At 42.2% G+C, this 18,034-nt stretch overlaps 1 protein-coding gene across 2 annotated transcripts in view; it reads left to right on the forward strand.

Annotated features, from left to right (window-relative positions):
* Nucleotides 1–18,034, forward strand: part of kcmf1 (potassium channel modulatory factor 1) — a 141,380-nt gene that overhangs the window by 51,120 nt on the left and 72,226 nt on the right. For both annotated transcript variants that reach the window (XM_041186114.1, XM_041186113.1), the window contains one exon: nucleotides 6,772–6,939. In XM_041186114.1, coding sequence (XP_041042048.1) covers nucleotides 6,772–6,939 — 168 coding nt within the window. The remainder of the gene's footprint in view (nucleotides 1–6,771; nucleotides 6,940–18,034) is intronic.

Below are 18,034 nucleotides of genomic sequence, written 5' to 3' on the forward strand. Positions count from 1 at the left end.
CACCACACCTTGGAGGAAATGCAGTTTAGATTTACCAAAATGATACCTTGTCTCCGGGGATTAAATTATGAGGTGAGATTGCACAAACTAGGTTGGTTGTTCTGTGGCATTTAGAAGTTAATGGGTGACTTGATCAAGGTCTTCTGTATATTCAAGGGAACAGAGGTTCTATTTATCCTATTTTCACCACCTGAGGAGCCTAGGGCTCGGGCATTGTCTAAAAATTAGAGCCAGACCTTGTAGGAGTGAAATTAGGAAACAGTTCTACCATGCACTAAGTGGTAGAAGTTTGAGCACTCTTCTGCAAATGGCAGTTGATCTTCTACTACTTGTTAATTTCTAACTGAGATTGATAGCGGCATTAGTTATTAAGGGATTATGGGGCAAAGTGGGTATCATGGAGTTGGAATAGCAGAACAGGCTTGAGGGGTTAAATGGCCTTCTCCTGTTCCTGTGTTGACATGACCTTTTTTACTTCAGTTCTGTCTTTCCTAATACTCCACTATTAGCATGTGCAGATAAAGTAGAGACACTCATCTGCAAAGGAGCCTTGAATATTAACCTAAAAAGTTGGAAGAGGGAATATACTGTATCTGGTACAGCCTCCAAATGAAAATTAGTAACTGGATATTTGACTTTCTAGCCTCTGCCTTACCAATGTGCTTCATTCTTAGTGATTTTTAAAAAAACACACTTTCATGATTTCTGCCAATTCCAGCATGTTGTCCTTTTATTTGTTCAATATTTGTGTGCCTGTATACTGCTGCTTTTTTTGAATTTCTGTTGTTTTCCTGGCAAGTAGCAGTTGGTTTTAAAAAAAAGACTTGAATTTTTTTTGACAAGTGCAGTTTCGGTTGTTTTTCATTCCATTGAGAATGGAATTCCTTTTTGTGCTTATTAGTTTTCTTGTTAAAAGTAATGAAATAAATATAACAGCAATTGCTGTGGTGCATTATATCTTCCATGTGTCAGGGTAACAGGGGGAACTGTTAAAGGATCCAAGTTTCATTTTAGGATATAAATGACTAAGATCAAGTTTTCTTTGAGATGAGGCTTTCTAATGTTGAAGGGAGTCTCTTTAAAAACTTCTATTCTTGTTATTTCGAGAGAGAAAATCAAATTATTTATATTTTAAAGTGGCAGGTAAATAATATTACAAACATACCTAAGAATTTCTGTTGTTTTTTATCACTGGGCAAATTGCTATCCTTTTGGCTGTATCGTGGCTGAGGGAAACTGTACCCGGGTTCTGGACAGACTGAACAATGCCATGGGAGATCTCATCAATTTAAAATATTTTGCCAATGTGGATAAAGTTGAACTAGGCAGATATATATATGTAAACAGATCTAACTACATTTTTCTTTAATGATTGCAGATATTTATGCATGGAAACATTTATGAGCCTTTATAGACATTGAAATTCTCTGCTTTAGAAACTACAGCCTAACATTTGAACTGCATGAGGGGATTGAGACACATTGACACTCCCATCTATTTAATTAATTAGGAACTAAATTTCCCTTACACTTTTCAAGTATAAAAAATAAATTTTACTTCAAATTTTGAAGTTGCTTTTTGCTTCTCCTGTAAACGGCCTGTTTGAATCAAATTGTAATAAAAAATTGATGGAAATTCAATTTCTTTGGTCTGGTTGCCATTCCTTAAGCACTGTTTGTAGCAATAATGGAGATGCTTGGGGAAAAGCTAAGGCAATTGAGAAATATTTTGGGAGGTTTTTAAGCTACTTCTTTAGCTGCTGATTATCCACCTGAAACCAGTGTGAGAAAGAATGGCGTTATTTGTTATGTACACTATAAAAGTGCATGTCTTGATTTGGGACACTTGCATGACATCCTGATTAGTGAAATCTTAGCATCTCAGTTTATTGAAAAGCTGCTGTATTTGCATTTTTAGTTTCACTATTGATGTAATAATGATATTTTGGGGTCCTGAGTGTCGCCATTGTGAACCTTTTTAAGAAGATAAGCAACAAAATTCCCTAGCATCCTTATTTTGGGAACATTACCATTTCAGTAATTGCTGTTAAAATCATGCTTGGGTTTGGTATTATTGGCCTCCCCTGTGTGAGGAGCCTGAATTAATATTAGATAGTGTTATTAATCACATTTGCTCAAGTATGTATGATAGTTCAGTTTACTGTGTTGTTTCTCATTGTTTTCTCACTTTTTTAAAGTCCCATTTTTAACTAACTCCTAAAAGAAACTATTGTAATCCCATTCCCTCTTCGTGCACAGGATCAATGTTAAGTATTTATTTCTTGATGAAAACTGCATAGTGGGTGTTGTTTACTGTCTGATGGTTTCAGAGCTGCAGAGGACTCTGGTGTAGTTGCTGAGCTTATTCTTTGCCAGATGTGAATATACTGTAAATTTGTGACAAATAACAATTCCAACCATCAGCACGTGTTGGGTAATGAAGTGTGTAGGACCACTTCTGGTTTATAATCCAGTTCAGCAGTACTACAGGGATTGTTGTTTTATTGAGTTTTCTGTGAGCCAGAGCAAATTTCTTGTCAGGCATTTAGGAATTTTTTCATGTTTTATTTATGCAGTTATTTAAAGCCTTTTGCTTAGTGGAAAGTCATTTGTCCAGAATTAAAGTTTCCTTTACTAGTAGTTTTCTACAATTTGTTGACCATATATAGCTTTATGTAATTTGAATTCTAGCTGCACCAACCTCTACGAAATAGCGAGTGTGTTCAAATTGTTTGTAGTAATGAAAGCATAGCTCTTTTTCAGCCATGATTTACTGCAATATATAAATCAGTTGAAGTTGTATAATATTCCACAGGTTATATTTTTTCATGAGATGTAATGGTTTGCCAACCAATGTTCACTCTTCCTGGTTGAGTGGCTGTCCTCGCTGTCTATTTGTTCTCACTTAACTTCTAAAAATGTCTACTATCTATTCCACCCTACTTTCAGGGTAGGGAAATTCCATCAGTATTTTTGGTAATTGTTCAGATAAGCAACCTATGTTTGAAACATTATCCCATAGTAATGTAAATGGTAATGTAGTTTGTTGGATAGTCATCTAGAATTACTGTATAGTGTCCATAGTGACCCTTTTAACCCCTACATCTGTCTGACTTGGCAATTAATAAACTCCTCTGATCCATTATGTTGTGAAATTCTCTAGTGACTTCAGGCTGTGAACGTGGAGTGATAAAACTCAGACACACACACAGGCAGGTAATCAGGCTGAGTTCAGGTGCAATTTTTGTCAGGTCTGGCAAAGGCTGCAAAGTTGCTCAGGCTTTAAACAGAAAGCTGAGATAGAAAGCTTTGTCCAGCCTCATACTTAGCATGCAAAATTGTAGTCAGGAGACATTTTATTGAAATCAAGTAAAATGACTTGATGTGGGAAAGCGTACTGTGTTCGTTATTTCATACAGTGACATTTAGACGGACTGTACTGTTGAATTTGGTGAATCCATTTATGACTGTTACCCTGTATGTTTATTTGCTGTGAAACAAAGGAACTTAACAATTTGTACCTTGCCTGGACTTGACCAAATTCTTTCTCTCAGTCGATCTTCAAAGAAATTGAAAAAATGTGTGCAAAAGACACAGTTGAGATTACAAAGGAATACCCAATACCTTGGATTACGCTGTCACATATGGTTCAGTATTAGACAGTATAGATACACTCTAGGGCCAGTAGCAGGAGTGGTCACCAGCCTGTCCTTGAGAGGTTATCTAAGCCAAGACTCTATCTTGTAACAGCTGTGCATATTTTGTTTAAAATTGAGTCGTCTTAGCAATGTTATTGAAAACTAAGTCTCCTGTACCTTTTGGAGCCATTTATGTGTGACTTCAAGGTGTCCATTTGTAGTGTCTGGCGTCACGGCCTGCCATGGCACGCTGGCAAACCTGGTCTCAAGGCCAGGCAAAGGCCCCAAAACACCTGGCGGTAGCCTCTCAGCCTGCCACTATTCATCCAGGTACATTGGGAGTATTCCACCACACTCCTGACTTGCGCCTTGTAGATGGTGGACAGACTTTGGGGAGTCAGGATGTGAGTTACTCATCGCATGATTCCTAGCCCCTGACCTGCTCTTGTAGCCACATTATTTATATGGCTAGTCCAATTCAGTTTCTGGTCAATGGTAACCCCCAGGATGCTGATAGCGGGGGATTCAGTAATGGTAATGCCATTGAACATCAAGGGACGATGGTTGGATTCTCCCTTGTTGAAGATGGTCATTGCCTGACACTTGTGTGGCGTGAATGTTACTTGCCACTTGTCAGCCCAAGCCTGGATGTTACTCAGGTCTTGCTACATTTGGACATGGACTGCTTCAGTATCTGAGGAGTCGCTGAACATTGTGCAGTTTTCAGTGGACATCCCCACTTCTGACCTTATGATGGAAGGAAAGTCATTAATGAAGCAGCTGAAGATGGTTGGGCCAAGGACACTATCCTGAGGAACTCCTGCAGCGGAACCCAAACTGGGTGTCAGTGAGCAGGTTATTGCTAAGCAAGTGCCGCTTGATAGCACTGTTGATGACCCCTTTCATTACTTTACTGATGATGGAGAGTAGACTGATGGGGTGGTAATTGGCCGGGTTGGATTTGTCCTGCTTTTTGTGTACAGGACATACCTGGGCAATTTTCCACATATCTGGGTAGATGCCAGTGTTGAGCTGTACTGAACAGCATGGCTGGAGGTGTGGCAAGTTCTGGAGCACAAGTTTTCAGTACTATTGCCAGAATATTGTCAGGGCCCATAGCCTTTGCAGTATCTAGTGTCTTCAGTCGTTTATTGATATCACATGGAGTGAATCGAAATGGCTAAAGACTGGCATCTGTGATGCTGGGGACCTCCGGAGGAGGCTGAGATGGATCATCCACTTGGCTGAAGATTGTTGCAAATGCTTCAGCCTTATCTTTTGCACTGATGTGCTGGGTTCCTCCATCATTGAGGATGGGAATATTTGTGAAGCCTTCTCCTCCAGTTAGTTGTTTAATTGTCCCCCACCATTCATGACTGGATGTGACAGGACTGCAGAGTTTAGATCTGATCCGTTGGTTGTGGGTTTGCTTAGCCCTGTCTATCATTTGCTGCTTATACTGTTTGGCACACAAGTAGCCCTGTGCTATAGCTTCACCAGGTTGACACCTCATTTTTAAGTGTGCCTGGTGCTACTCCTGGCATGCCCTCCTCCACTCTTCATTGAACCAGGGTTGATCCCCTGGCTTGTTGATAATGGTAGAGTGGGGATATGCCAGGCCATGAGATTACAGATTATGTTAGAGTACAATTCTGCTGCTGCTGATGGCCCACAGCGCCTCATGGATACCCAGTCTTGAGTTGCTAGATCTGTTTGAAATCTATCCCAATTTAGCATGGTGGTAGTGCCACGCAACATGATGAAGGGTATCCTCAATGTGAAGGCAGGTCTTCGTCTCCATAGAGATTGTGCAGTGGTCACTCCTACCGATACTGCCATGGACAGATGCTTCTGCAGTGGGCAGGTTGGTGAGGATGAGGTCAAGTATGTTTATCTCTCTTGGCTCCCTCACCACCTGCCGCAGACCCAGTCTGGCAGCTATGTCATTTAGGACTTGGCCAGTTACCAGTGATGCTTCCAAGCTACTGTTGGTGATAGACGTTGAAGCCCCTCACCCAGAGTACATTCTGCACCCTTCCCACCCTCAGTGCTTCCTCCAAGTGGTGTTCAACATGGAGGAGCATTGATTCATCAGGTGACAGAGGGCACTATGTGTTCATCAGCAGGAGGTTTCTTTGCCCATATTTAACCTGATGCCATGAGACTTCATGGGATCTGGAGTTGATGTTGAGGACTCCCAAGGCAACTCCCTGTATACCACTGTGCCCCCACATCTGGGTCTGCCCTGCCGGTGCGACAGGACATACCCAGGGATGGTGATGATGGTGTCTGGGACATTAACTGTAAGGTATGATTAAGTGAGGATGACTATGTCGCTTGACTAGTCTGTGAGATAGCTCTCCCAATTTTGGCACTAGCCCCCAGATGTTAGTAAGGAGGACTTTGCAAGGTCGCCTTGGCTTCATTCCTTTTTTTGTGACTTTGTAGCGGTTTATTGTAACTGAATGGTTTGCTATACCATTTCAGAGGGTATTCATAGGGTCTGCAGTTGCATATAGGCTAGACCATTTAAGGACATTAGTGAACCAGATGGGTTTTTACAACAATTGACTGGTTCGATGGTCATCAGTAGACTTTTAATTTCAGATTTTTATTGAACTCAAATTCCACCATCAGCCATGGCAGGATTCGAACCTGGGTCCCCAGCGACAATAGCACTGCGCCATTGCCTGCCCCCTACAAGCCAAAAGCTCTCAGTATTCTCAAAGATTTGGGCGTTGGCATTAAGCCTGTGAGAGTTTTAATACATGTTAAATAAATAAATGAGCCTAATTGAGATTAGGCAAGATAGTAAAAGTATTGCCCTTAGTGCAGTTTTCTCTACTAATATCCTAATTTAAAGAATAAACGGTAATAGCTTTTAAAGCTATTTATGAAGACTGTCATCTTGCTCTTTCAGATGCTCCTTAAAAATTGAAATGGTCGGAGAAAGTGTGAACTATTTCAATTTTAAGGCAAAAGTAATCGTTTTGGGCATTTGTTTCAAGTGGGCGTTGTGTGCTATGGTCACAGGATGCTAGACACTGTTCCACTTCTGTATACTTACTATTCAAACTGATTATAACACCTCTTTGGAAAATTGACATTTCCTCTGGTTTCTCCTTATTTTCTAGGTGTCAGCTGTGATGCATGTTTAAAAGGAAATTTTCGAGGTCGCAGATATAAGTGCTTAATTTGTTACGACTACGACCTGTGCGCATCCTGTTATGAAAGTGGGGCCACTACTACAAGGCACACAACTGACCATCCAATGCAGTGCATATTAACAAGAGTAGATTTTGGTAAGTGTTTTAAAAGACTGTTTCCCTACAGTTCTTAAAGAATGTGAATAGAAGTACACTGTTCTGAAAGGCTGAATAGAAAGTGAATAATTTGGACAGCAAATTTTAATTAAAGTGTGTAAAGATGTTTTGCGTTTTATAGGTGTTCCATAATGATCAGCCGTTAGTTCTGCTATGTTGTACTTTTTCTAGCTGGCAGCAAAATGTTCTGAGATTTACAAACTTTTTTGGCATCTTGATAGTTAGCCTTAACTTTTACATTCTGTGTACATGCATATATGCCAGATATTTGTAGTGGACATGGTAATTCATCACACAAATCTGTTTTGTTTCCAGAAGTAAAAAATTAGGATCAAAAACGTTTGCACTGTCTCATAGGTTCTATGTGATATGCTGGCTAGTTTTCATCTTTATTAGATAGTCTCGCAGGGTTGTTTATAAGTGGTCAAGCCCAAGTGTAGAATAAATTCAAGCAGAGTTAGAGAGGGGGTGGTAATTCAGTTAGATTAAGGAAGGAAGACAGATGGGAGGAGGACAGGGAATCACATGAGAAGAAGGGAGGGGGAAGAGCGGAGGAGGATGGAGTGAGATGGGGAGGTTGGCTATAGTCAGCTAATTAACATTTCAATGGGACGGTGTGGACGAAGCTGTGCTCAGATGATGGGGTTGTGTTTTGCTTAACAGTGGAGGGAAGGGATTGTATGCATTGAGTGGTTATTGCTCTTGGAAGTGGGGGAGGGTTCTTGCTTATTGAGGGAGATGGAAGGGTGAGTTGTTGCTCATCACAACTTGTTTATGTAGTTATGTTGCTGCTTCCAGTATGTGTCACTCGTATGTTTAGAATAACCTTGCTGAGTTCCGGGAGAAACTATTGTATACTTCTCTCCAGTCTAACAGACAATCGTTCACCACTGCTTCCTGATTATGGGAACATTGTTTCCATGCTACCATGACCTCTTCAATCCCATAGCCTTTGATTTTGTTAATAAGTCAATTATATGGGATGTAATCAGATATCTTTTTTGAAAGTCAGTATCATTGCCTTAATCAGCCTTAAATAACTTTAATCAACCCACACTCTGTTACTTTGTTGACAAATCAATCAAGTTTGTAAGAGAAGAATTGCCTTTAACAAATTTCTGTTGACAGGTTTCCTTCCCTAAGGGACATAAGTGAACCAGTTGGAGTTTTTACAATAATCCAGTAATTTTATGGTAACCATTACAAAAAATACCTTCTTATTCCAGATTTATTTAATGGACTGAATTTGAATTCCCCAACTGTGGGGGGAGGGGGGATTTGTTGTTGACTTTAGATTACTGGTGCAGGCCTCCGGATTACTTGTCCACAAATGTAACTACACTCCACTTATGCTACTGTACCCCTCAACTTGAATCCTGTCTGAGACTATCTAGTAAAATAAAAACTAGCCAGCATATCTCTCTCAACCTATGAGACAGTGCAAAATTTTTTGATCCTAATTTTTACTCCTAGGGACGAAACCGATTAGTGTGATGAACTATGCTGTCCACTACAAATGTTTGACACATATGCATATACACAGATGTTTTATGTACTTTAAAAAAAAACAATTTATTGAGAAGTCCGCTATAAATGCGAGGAATTGCATGATTATGTGGTCACATATCCTGGAAGGAATGATTTCCTGATCTCCAAATATTCTAAAAGATTGCCATTGTGTGTATTGGTTTAGACAAATGCATTTTCCCCCTTCCTTCATTTTTCCCCTCTCATGTCAGTCCTCATGCCCAGCCATGTCCTAATTACAAAGAACTCTTTCTACCCACTGTGGTCCTAACCTACTGTTTTCCCCTTCTCCTACGTCCTAACCAACTCCGCCCAATTCTAAGCTTTTACTTCCCCACCCCCACAAACTCCTAATCTCCTCTTCACTCTTCCCAACTTCTAACTGTTTTCTATCCCCTGCCCCCAATCACCTTAGTTCCTTATTTCTTCACCTTTGTCTTGTCCCATTCAAATCTTGTTTGCTGTCATTGCAATTTCTTCCCCATTTCTAACGCATTCATTTCTTGTAGGAGATCCATCTTCTCATTTGCAACCCCCATTCATCTTCCTCTTTATGCCCAATATATGTTGACATTGTTAATATCTTCCCTTCCTCAGCTCAATTGTCATCCTTTTCTAAACTAACATCGCTCCTTCAAACGATCCCTCCTTCTCTGATCTCACCCCATCTCTAACTTCCCTTTCCCCTCTGCAGCTCAAATTTGTTGTCGTTTCCCAGCCACCTGCCTGTTTCTCTCAAAATTCCCTGTTGATATCCCTTCCAGTCCAGCTTCCAACCTTCTTGTAGCATTGAGACAGCCTGGGTAAACTTACGAATGACATCCTCTGACTGCATTATTCTATTTTGTGCTCCTTGGCTGTTCCACATCCTCCTACTCCATTCCTAATGTCAGTTATTCATGTCCCTATACCAGCAGTGCTGGATTCTTTCAATAATCCTTGGCACCTTTTTCCTCATCTGCATACTATCTTTTGATGGATCATTCTACATACATTTGAATAGCCTAACTGTGTATACAGTGATATTCGACTCTTTCTCTGCATCAACTCTTTCAAACCCACAGCCACTTCTGTGCTCTCAGATTGCTTGTCTCATACCTGCATCATGTGGACTGAAGCAGTCCAAAAAGCAGCTTATTACCACCACCACCACATAGGACTGGGTAATACGAACATACGAACACCTCTGATTGATGCTGGCTTTGCCAATTATGCCACATCACATGAATGAATAAAAGAAAATCTTGAGCAACCCACAATTTTGTTCAAATGGACGCCATGTTTTCAGTTCTCACCATCAACTCTGTTCCCTTGCCAATGATGCCTCTCCTGCACCTCTTTCCCTCTCTGCCTGCTGACTTTGAAAGAAGGTGTGTGGAAGTACGTTAATGAGATATGTGATCCATTTATTGGCTAATGGGTTTCCAGATTGAGAAGTTTTTAAAGGCATCAGAATTTCCAGTGCGAACTGCCTTGCCTATATAGCCTGATGTGGTTCTTGAACAAGAAACATTTTTTTAGTTATTTATTGGACATACAAATCAGCCATAATCTAATTAATAGTTGTAACAGGTTTGAAAGCTTAATCCTGCTCCTGTTCCTACTTTCCAAATGGGTTAGTTGTCAAACTACCCATTACCCTTTTACCATTTAGCAAATATATCTTTTCTGTAAAAGCTGTTATTGTTCATGTGCTAATGGTGTTATATTAATTCATGTTCTGTGCTTAGCTGAGTGAATGGCTGACTCTCTTTCAGATAATGCAACACACCATCTCTAACTGGTCTGAACTCCAATCCCAAATTGTGTGGGATTGAAGTACTCTCTGAAGTGGCCTAACAAGGCACCAAGTTGTATAAAACAGATATATCACTATTCAAGATGACAACTAGCACTTTCTCAAAGCATTTGAACTGTGTAAAAAAAAAAGGGGGCCTTGTTGCCCATGGCCAAGGAACAAATATTTCTCATTTATGAAAATGAGCAGTGAGTGCTGGTGGATTACTCGTGGCAAGGGCAGCACAACAAAGCCCAATTCTGTTCATACCAATGTGCTTTCTAGCTTGGCTTAATGTATAGCAAGAGCAGAGAGCCTAATTGATTTTCTTTCCTCTTCATTCCCTAGCCTGGCAACATCAAGGACAATTGTGTCCCATACTCTGCCCTTATTGACATCTGCCAGCTCAGCGCAGACTGACAGTCTAATTCGGCCCAATAGAGAAAAGAGAAACTTGTATTTACATAGTGCATCATGACTTCAGGACATTCCAAAGCGTTTTACAGCCAATGAAGTACATTTGAAATATAGCTGCTGTTATAAATGCAGTAAGTCCTCACTTAAAGTTGTAGTTGCGGTCCTGAAAATTACTACTTTATGTGAAACAACTATAAGTGAATCACACTTTCCCATGAAAACCAATGTAAAAGCTGTAGTTATGTTCTGTAGGACCTTCCTCATCAGAAAAAAAATTATACCCTATAAGTTGAAATATTTTGCATTGCTAAATTCCTACATTGCTAAATGAAATAATTCTCAAAATAAAATAAATTTAAAAATATAAGAAATATAGTAACTTATTACTTACCTCCCGCTCGCTGCCGATCCTGCTTCATGAATCTCTTGCTCACCACACATCCTGTTCTTTGACCTTTCCTCTTGCTGACCCTCCAACTTGCTGCATCTCTAACCCACACTCTTGTTGCTAGCCCTCAGACTTGCAGCCATTCTTGATCCCTGACCCATCCTCTCGCCAAACCTCCCACTCCCGACTCTCCCGCTCTTGTTTCCCTCTCCTGAACTGCCACTGTGAGCGAGGGCTCTGGAGGTGAGCAGCTTCGACAAGCTGGGGGTAAGGTCTCTTCAAGTGGCTATATGATCAGCTTCACCACTTTTTTTGATCAGAAATCCCCTGGTAAACAGATCACTGACTCTGACAATGAGGCAGTTTACTCAACAATGGATTGAATACGTTCGGGACAACGGGCCAAGTCGGGACACGACTCTGCTCTACTGTGGTAAAGCCGGTGGGGCAGCTGCCTGCACTGTGGATGTAGGACTGTTGCTGGTGGCTTTAAGAGCTGGCATGAGTGTGGGCACCGAGAGTAAGGAGCTGAGCTGGAGAGCAGCAGCATTGATCTCTCTGCCTAGGTTTAACCTCCCCAGAGCTGCAGCACTGACCTGAGCTGACAGCAATGATACCCTCTCACCCCTCAGGAAGCTGCAGCCCAACACCTCTCAGCCATATACTCAGAAGCCAACTAACTTCAGGCTCCAACTCTGGAGCAGCCAGTTTGTTTACAGTAGCAATTTACCAGCTTCCTGGAAGAAAGCTGTGTATTGATGCCATTTCTTCCTTTTTTCCTGTTTCTCTCCATTACAGTCCGACACACCATTTGTACTTAATTCCCTTCAGGTTCCTAGGCTTATTGCAGAAGGTAAGTTCTGCAAATTGAAACTGCTCCTCCTGCCTCTCGTCGCTCACCTCCAGAGCCCTTGCTCACAGCAAGAATTCAGGAGAAGGCAGCGGTGAGCCAGAGATTTGGGGAGAGGGTGGGTTAGGGAGCAGTAGAGGCCGCAACTTGGGTGGGTTAGGCGATGGCAGACGCTGCAAGTTGTGGGGGGTGCGGGGGTGGTGTGTCGGCAGCAAGAGGGTGGGTTAGGGGGCTGCAGAGTCTGCTCCAAAATGGTGCCAATCAGGTCACACGACCCTACGTCAGACCAATGCGAAATAACATTAAAACAAAACTCGCAACACTAAACAAGAATACAGGCCCCATTAACCAATGTTAGTGAAAGAACGTTAAGCAGGGCAATGTTAAACAGGGACTTGCTGTATAGGATGTGCAGAATCAATTTGCGCATAGCAAACAGGCAGCAATGTGATAACTACCAGATACTCTTTTCCTATGATGTTGATTCAGGAATAAGTATTGGCTGGGATGCCAGGGATAACTCTTCTCTTTGAAATAGTTCCATGGGATTCCTTACATCCACCTGTGAACGCTGTCAGGGCCTCGGTTTAACATCTCATGTAAAAGACAGCAGATCAGGCTGAGCAGTTTTCCAGCCTTCAGTACTGCACTAAGTGTCAGCCTGGATTTTTGTACTGACCTCTCTGGGATTAGCTCAGTACTATGCCAACCAGCACATGTACCCTTTCAGCCAGAAAAAGGGTTGTACAGGGCATGGTTATATTCTGCTTCCTTTAAGTTCAAAGGATGCTGACTTGAAAGGCTATGGCAGACAACTGGTTCAGCCATCCACCACCATATTTGGCTGGACCACTTAAAACACTATCATGTCCTGCTCTGTGCTGCTTAAACTGCTCACTGTTGCAGGATCATACTGAAATATGAAGATAACCCCCAGTTTCTTTTCTCTATTGCATACAGCCTTCTTAAATCCCTCTTCCATGTCCACTCCCCATACACCTCCAAAAACAAGGAACTCGGGAACTTCTTTGTCACTAAAATTGAAACAATCCGATCAGCTGCTTCTGCCACAGCCTTCCTTTCCATTAGCCCGCCTGGCCAAATTTCTTTTAATGCTCCCACCTGCCCTAGCCTTAACCTCACATCTTACTGTAGTTTGCCTCCCATCTCCTGTTATGCCCTCTGAGATTATCTTGTCCATGAGACCCATCACCTATTCCCACTAACCCTTGATTGTCAAACTTTCCCATCTGGCCTAATTTTAGCCGATATTGTAATCAGTATTCTCTTCCTTGAGTTGCTGCCCTCTCTCCTTTTAAATCTGCTGTCATTACCATTCTCCTCAAAAAAAAAACCTTGACCCCACTGTCCTTGCAAACTACTATCCCATCTCCAGTCTACCTCCCTTTCCTTTCTAAAGTCCTTGAATGCGTTATCGCCTTCCAAATCCGTTCTCATCTTTCCCTGAACTCCAAGTTTGGATTTCTCCAATCAGGTTTCCACTTCTGCCAACGTACCTAAATGGCTTTTTAGCAAAGTCTCAAATGACATCTAGCATGACTGTAATAAGGGTAAACTTTCCCTCTTTGTCCTTCTTGATCTGTTTGTAGCCTTTCACATGGCTGAAAACGCCATTCTGCTCCAGTGCCTCTATACTGTCCTAAGCTGATTGGGACTGCTGTCACCTGATTCCATTTTCATTCCTCTTAACCATAGCCAGAGGAACACTTGCAATGGCTTCTCTCCCTATACCTGCACCATTACCTCTGGAGCCATCCAAGAATCAATCTTCCTATTTCTCATGTACGTGCTGCCCCTTGGGGACATCATCTAAGACAGAGTTAGTTTTCACATGTATGTGGATGGCACTCAGCTCTACCTCACCACCACCTCTCTCGACTCCTCCGCTGTTGCTAAATTATCAGACTGCCTAGTCAACATCCAGTGTTGGATGAACAGAAATTTCCTCCAATTATATATTGGGAAGCCTGAAGCCATTGCTTTTCGGTCCTGTTCCAAACCATGTTCCCTAACCAGTTCCGCCCTTCTCTCTGGCAGCAGTCTGAGGCTTAAGCCAGTCTACTTGCAACCTTGGTGTCACATTTGATCCTGAGATGAGCTTCCAACCTCCTTAGTGGCATTACTAAGACCCCCTATTTCCACTTCTGTATATGACTTTAAGAGTAAAAGGATAGTAAGGGACACAATTGATCTCCTTGAAGATCAGAGTGGTCGTCTATGTGTGGAGCCTCACGAGATGGGGGGGATCTTAAACAGTTTTTTTGCATCAGTATTTACTCAGGAAACTGGCATAGCGTATAAGGAAGGAAGGGAAACAAGCAGTAGTTTCATGGAACATATAGAGATTAAAGAGGAGGAGGTGCTTGCTGCCTTACAGCAAGTAAAGGTAGATAAATCCCCCGGGCCTGACATGATATTCCCTTGGACCTTGAGGGAGACTAGTGTAGAAATTGCAGGGGCCCTGGCAGAAATATTTAAAATGTCCTTAGCCACGGGTGAGGTGCCGGAGGATTGGAGGGTAGCTCATGTTGTTCCGTTGTTTAAAAAAGGCTCCAAAAGTAAACCAGGTAATTACAGGCCAGTGAGCCTGACGTCAGTAGTAGGTAAATTATTAGAAGGTGTTCTGAGAGATCGGATATCTAATTATTTGGACAGCCAAGGGCTAATTAAGGATAGTCAGCATGACTTTGTGCGTGGTAGGTCGTGTTTAACGAACCTTGTAGAGTTTTTCGAGGAGGTTACCAAGAAAGTAGATGAAGGAAAGGCAGTGGATGTTGTCTACATGGACTTTAGTAAGGCCTTTGACAAGGTCCCACATGGGAGGTTAGTTCAGAAGGTTCAGACACTTGGTATCCATGGAGAGGTTGTAAACTGGATTCGAAATTGGCTGTGTGGGAGAAGACAGAGTGGTAGTGGATGATTGCTTCTCAGACTGGAGGTCTGTGACTAGTGGTGTGCCTCAGGGATCTGTGCTGGGACCATTGTTGTTGGTTGTCTATATCAATGATTTGGATGATAATGTGGTGAATTGGATCAGCAAGTTTGCTGATGACACTAAGATTGGAGGCATTGTGGACAGCGAGGAAGGCTTTCAAAGCTTGCAGAGAGATCTGGACCAACTGGAAAAATGGGCCAGAAAATGGCAGATGGAGTTTAATGTGGAAAAGTGTGAGGTGTTACATTTTGGAAGGTCAAACCAAGATAGGACATACACAGTAAATGGTAGGGCACTGAGGAGTGCAGAGGAACAAAGGGATCTGGGAGTTCAGATACATAGTTCCCTGAAAGTGGCGTCACAGGTAGACAAGGTTGTAAAGAAAGCTTTTGGCATACTGGCCTTCATAAATCAAAGTATTGAGTATAGGAGTTGGGATGTTATGGTGAGGTTGTATAAGACATTGGTGGGGCCGACTTTGGAGTATTGTGTGCAGTTCTGGTCGCCTAACTACAGGAAGGATATCAGTAAGATTGAGAGAGTGCAGAGAAGATTTACTAGGATGTTGCTGGGTCTTAAGGAGTTGAGTTACAGGGAAAGATTAAACAGGTTAGGAGTTTATTCCTTGGAGTGTAGAAGAACGAGGGAAGATATGATAGAAGTTTACAAAATTATGAGGGGTATAGACAGAGTAAATGCAAGTAGGCTCTTTCCGCTTAGATTAGGAGAAATAAACACGAGAGGACCTGGCTTTAGGGTGAAAGGTGAAAGGTTTAGGGGGAGCTTCTTCACTCAGAGAGTGGTGAGAGTGTGGAATGAGCTACCATCTGACATGGTAAATGTGGGCTCACTCTTAAGTTTTAAGAATAAATTAGATGGATGGGAGAGGTCTGGAGGGTTATGGACTAGGTGTGCAGGTCAATGGGACTAGCGGAATAATATTTCGACACAGACTAGAAGGGCCGAATGGCCTGTTTTCTGTGCTGTAGTGTTCTATGGTTCTATGACTTGGTTATCACCAGATTTTTTTACTACTCTAACTCACTCCTGGTTGGTCTCCCACATTCTACCCTCCATAAACTTGAGGCCTTCTAAAACTTTGCTGCCCATGTCTTAAGTCACAGCAAGTCATATTCCCCTTTTGCTGACCTACATTGGCTCCCACTCAAACTTCTCCTTGTTTTCAAATTCCTCCATATCTCTCTAATCTTCCAACCCACAACCCTCTGAGATATCTGCGCTCATATAATTGTGGCCTTTTGAGTACCCCCGAGTTTAATCGCTCCCCTATTGGTGGCTGTGCCTTAAATTGTCTAGGCTCCAAGCTCTGGAATACGTTCCCTACACCTCTCTGCCTCTCTAACCCTGCTTTCCTCCTTTAAGCCACTCCTTAAAACCTATCTCTTTGACCAAGCTATCTGGTTCACTAACGTCCTTTAGGGAAGGAAATCTGTCCTTACATGGTCTGGCCTGCATGTAACTCCAGACCCCACAGCAATGTGGTTGACTCTTAATTGCCCTTGTTCAGAGGGCATTTAGGGATGGGTAATAAATGCTGGCCTAGCCAGCGGCACCCACACCCATGAACAAATAATTTTAAAATGGCTATTTGCCCATCTGACCTAATTTCTCGTCATGTGTCTCAGCGTCATGCTATGTTTATAATGCTCCTATGAAGCCCCTTGGGATGTTTCATTATGTTAAAGGCACCATAAGTTATTGTTTATAGTTGTGAATCTCAAACTTACACTTGATCTGCAAACAAAACAAATGAAATTTTCCTTCTCGGACAGAAGTTTGGGATTCAATCAAGATAATCCTGGAACGCTCAAGCATCAGGAAAATTTGTGGATGGTTTCAATAATGGTCAACTTGGGATAGGATTTTCAGACAAGTTGTCAAAACTGATATATGATGGGATGACAGAAAAAGGCTCTGTCAGACCTGGAAATTAAATTTTACTCCCCATGCTTCGACTTCTCCAAATTCAGAAAAAATATTGGCACACTTATAGCCTTTAATGGAAAATAAATAATGCAGAAAATGGGTTTGGAGAATATTGCATTCTGCCTGAAGAATGTATAATTCACGTCAAGATTGGTGAAACTCTTAAGAAATTATTCTGGTTCATCATCCATGGGATTTTTTACCAATTTAAAATGTATTGTTATTCATTCTGACTATTGGCATTGGCAAAACCTCAGGATTGTATGTAGTATTAGTTCCTCAATTGGTTACATTACAGTATCCTTGAAGAAACTGTTGATTGGATGTACCTGCTGCAGGGATTCAGGGTAAGGAAGAGGAATCTCAGTTTTGCTTGAGGCAAGACCTTGTTATGGATTAGTCATATAAATGCTATGGCTACAGGAGCAGGTCACAGGCTAGGAATCGTGCAACGAGTAACTCACCACCTGACTCCCCAAAGCATGTCCACCATCTAAAAGGCATAAGTCAGGAATGTGATGGAATACACTCCACTTGCCCGAATGGGTGCAGCTCCCACAACACTCAAGAAGCTTGACACCGTCCAGGACAAATCATCCCACTTGATTGGCACCAGATCCACAAACCTTCACTCCCTCCACCTCCTCGACACACAGTAGCAGCTGTGTGTACTGTCTACAAGATGCACTGCAGGAATTCACCAAGGCTCCTTCGACAGCACCTTCCAAACCCATGACCACTACCATCTAGAAGGGTAAGGGCAGCAAACAGATGGGGCTGAATTTCCCCCCCGTTGGAGGCAGGGGAGAAGTTCATGGGCGGGCACCTGCCAGCGCGCTTCTGATCAGCTGCGCCATTTTATGTGGGTGGGCCAATTAAGGCCCGCCCAGCGTGATGTGCGCAGGGAAGTGCTATGCCCACACTGTGCGGGCGGGGGGGTGGGGGGCGGCGGTTGGGGGGGGTTGGGGTGGGGGGGAGGGGGAATCCCTAAAATCGAGATTGCACTCTTTCGTGCATGCACAGGAAAGAGCGCACTCATCTCCCTGAGGCTAAGTGCTGCCTCAGGGAGATCGCCTCTATTTTCAAAAATATTAAAGATAGAAAAAAAAATTCCTTTACAAGTCCCCTCATATGACAATGTCACATGAGTTGGGACATGTTCATAATTTCCATAACAATTTTATTAAAATTTTTAAAACCCTACATGAAACC

This window comes from Carcharodon carcharias, chromosome 4, assembly GCF_017639515.1.
Source record: "Carcharodon carcharias isolate sCarCar2 chromosome 4, sCarCar2.pri, whole genome shotgun sequence".
NCBI classification, from domain to species: domain Eukaryota; kingdom Metazoa; phylum Chordata; class Chondrichthyes; order Lamniformes; family Lamnidae; genus Carcharodon; species Carcharodon carcharias.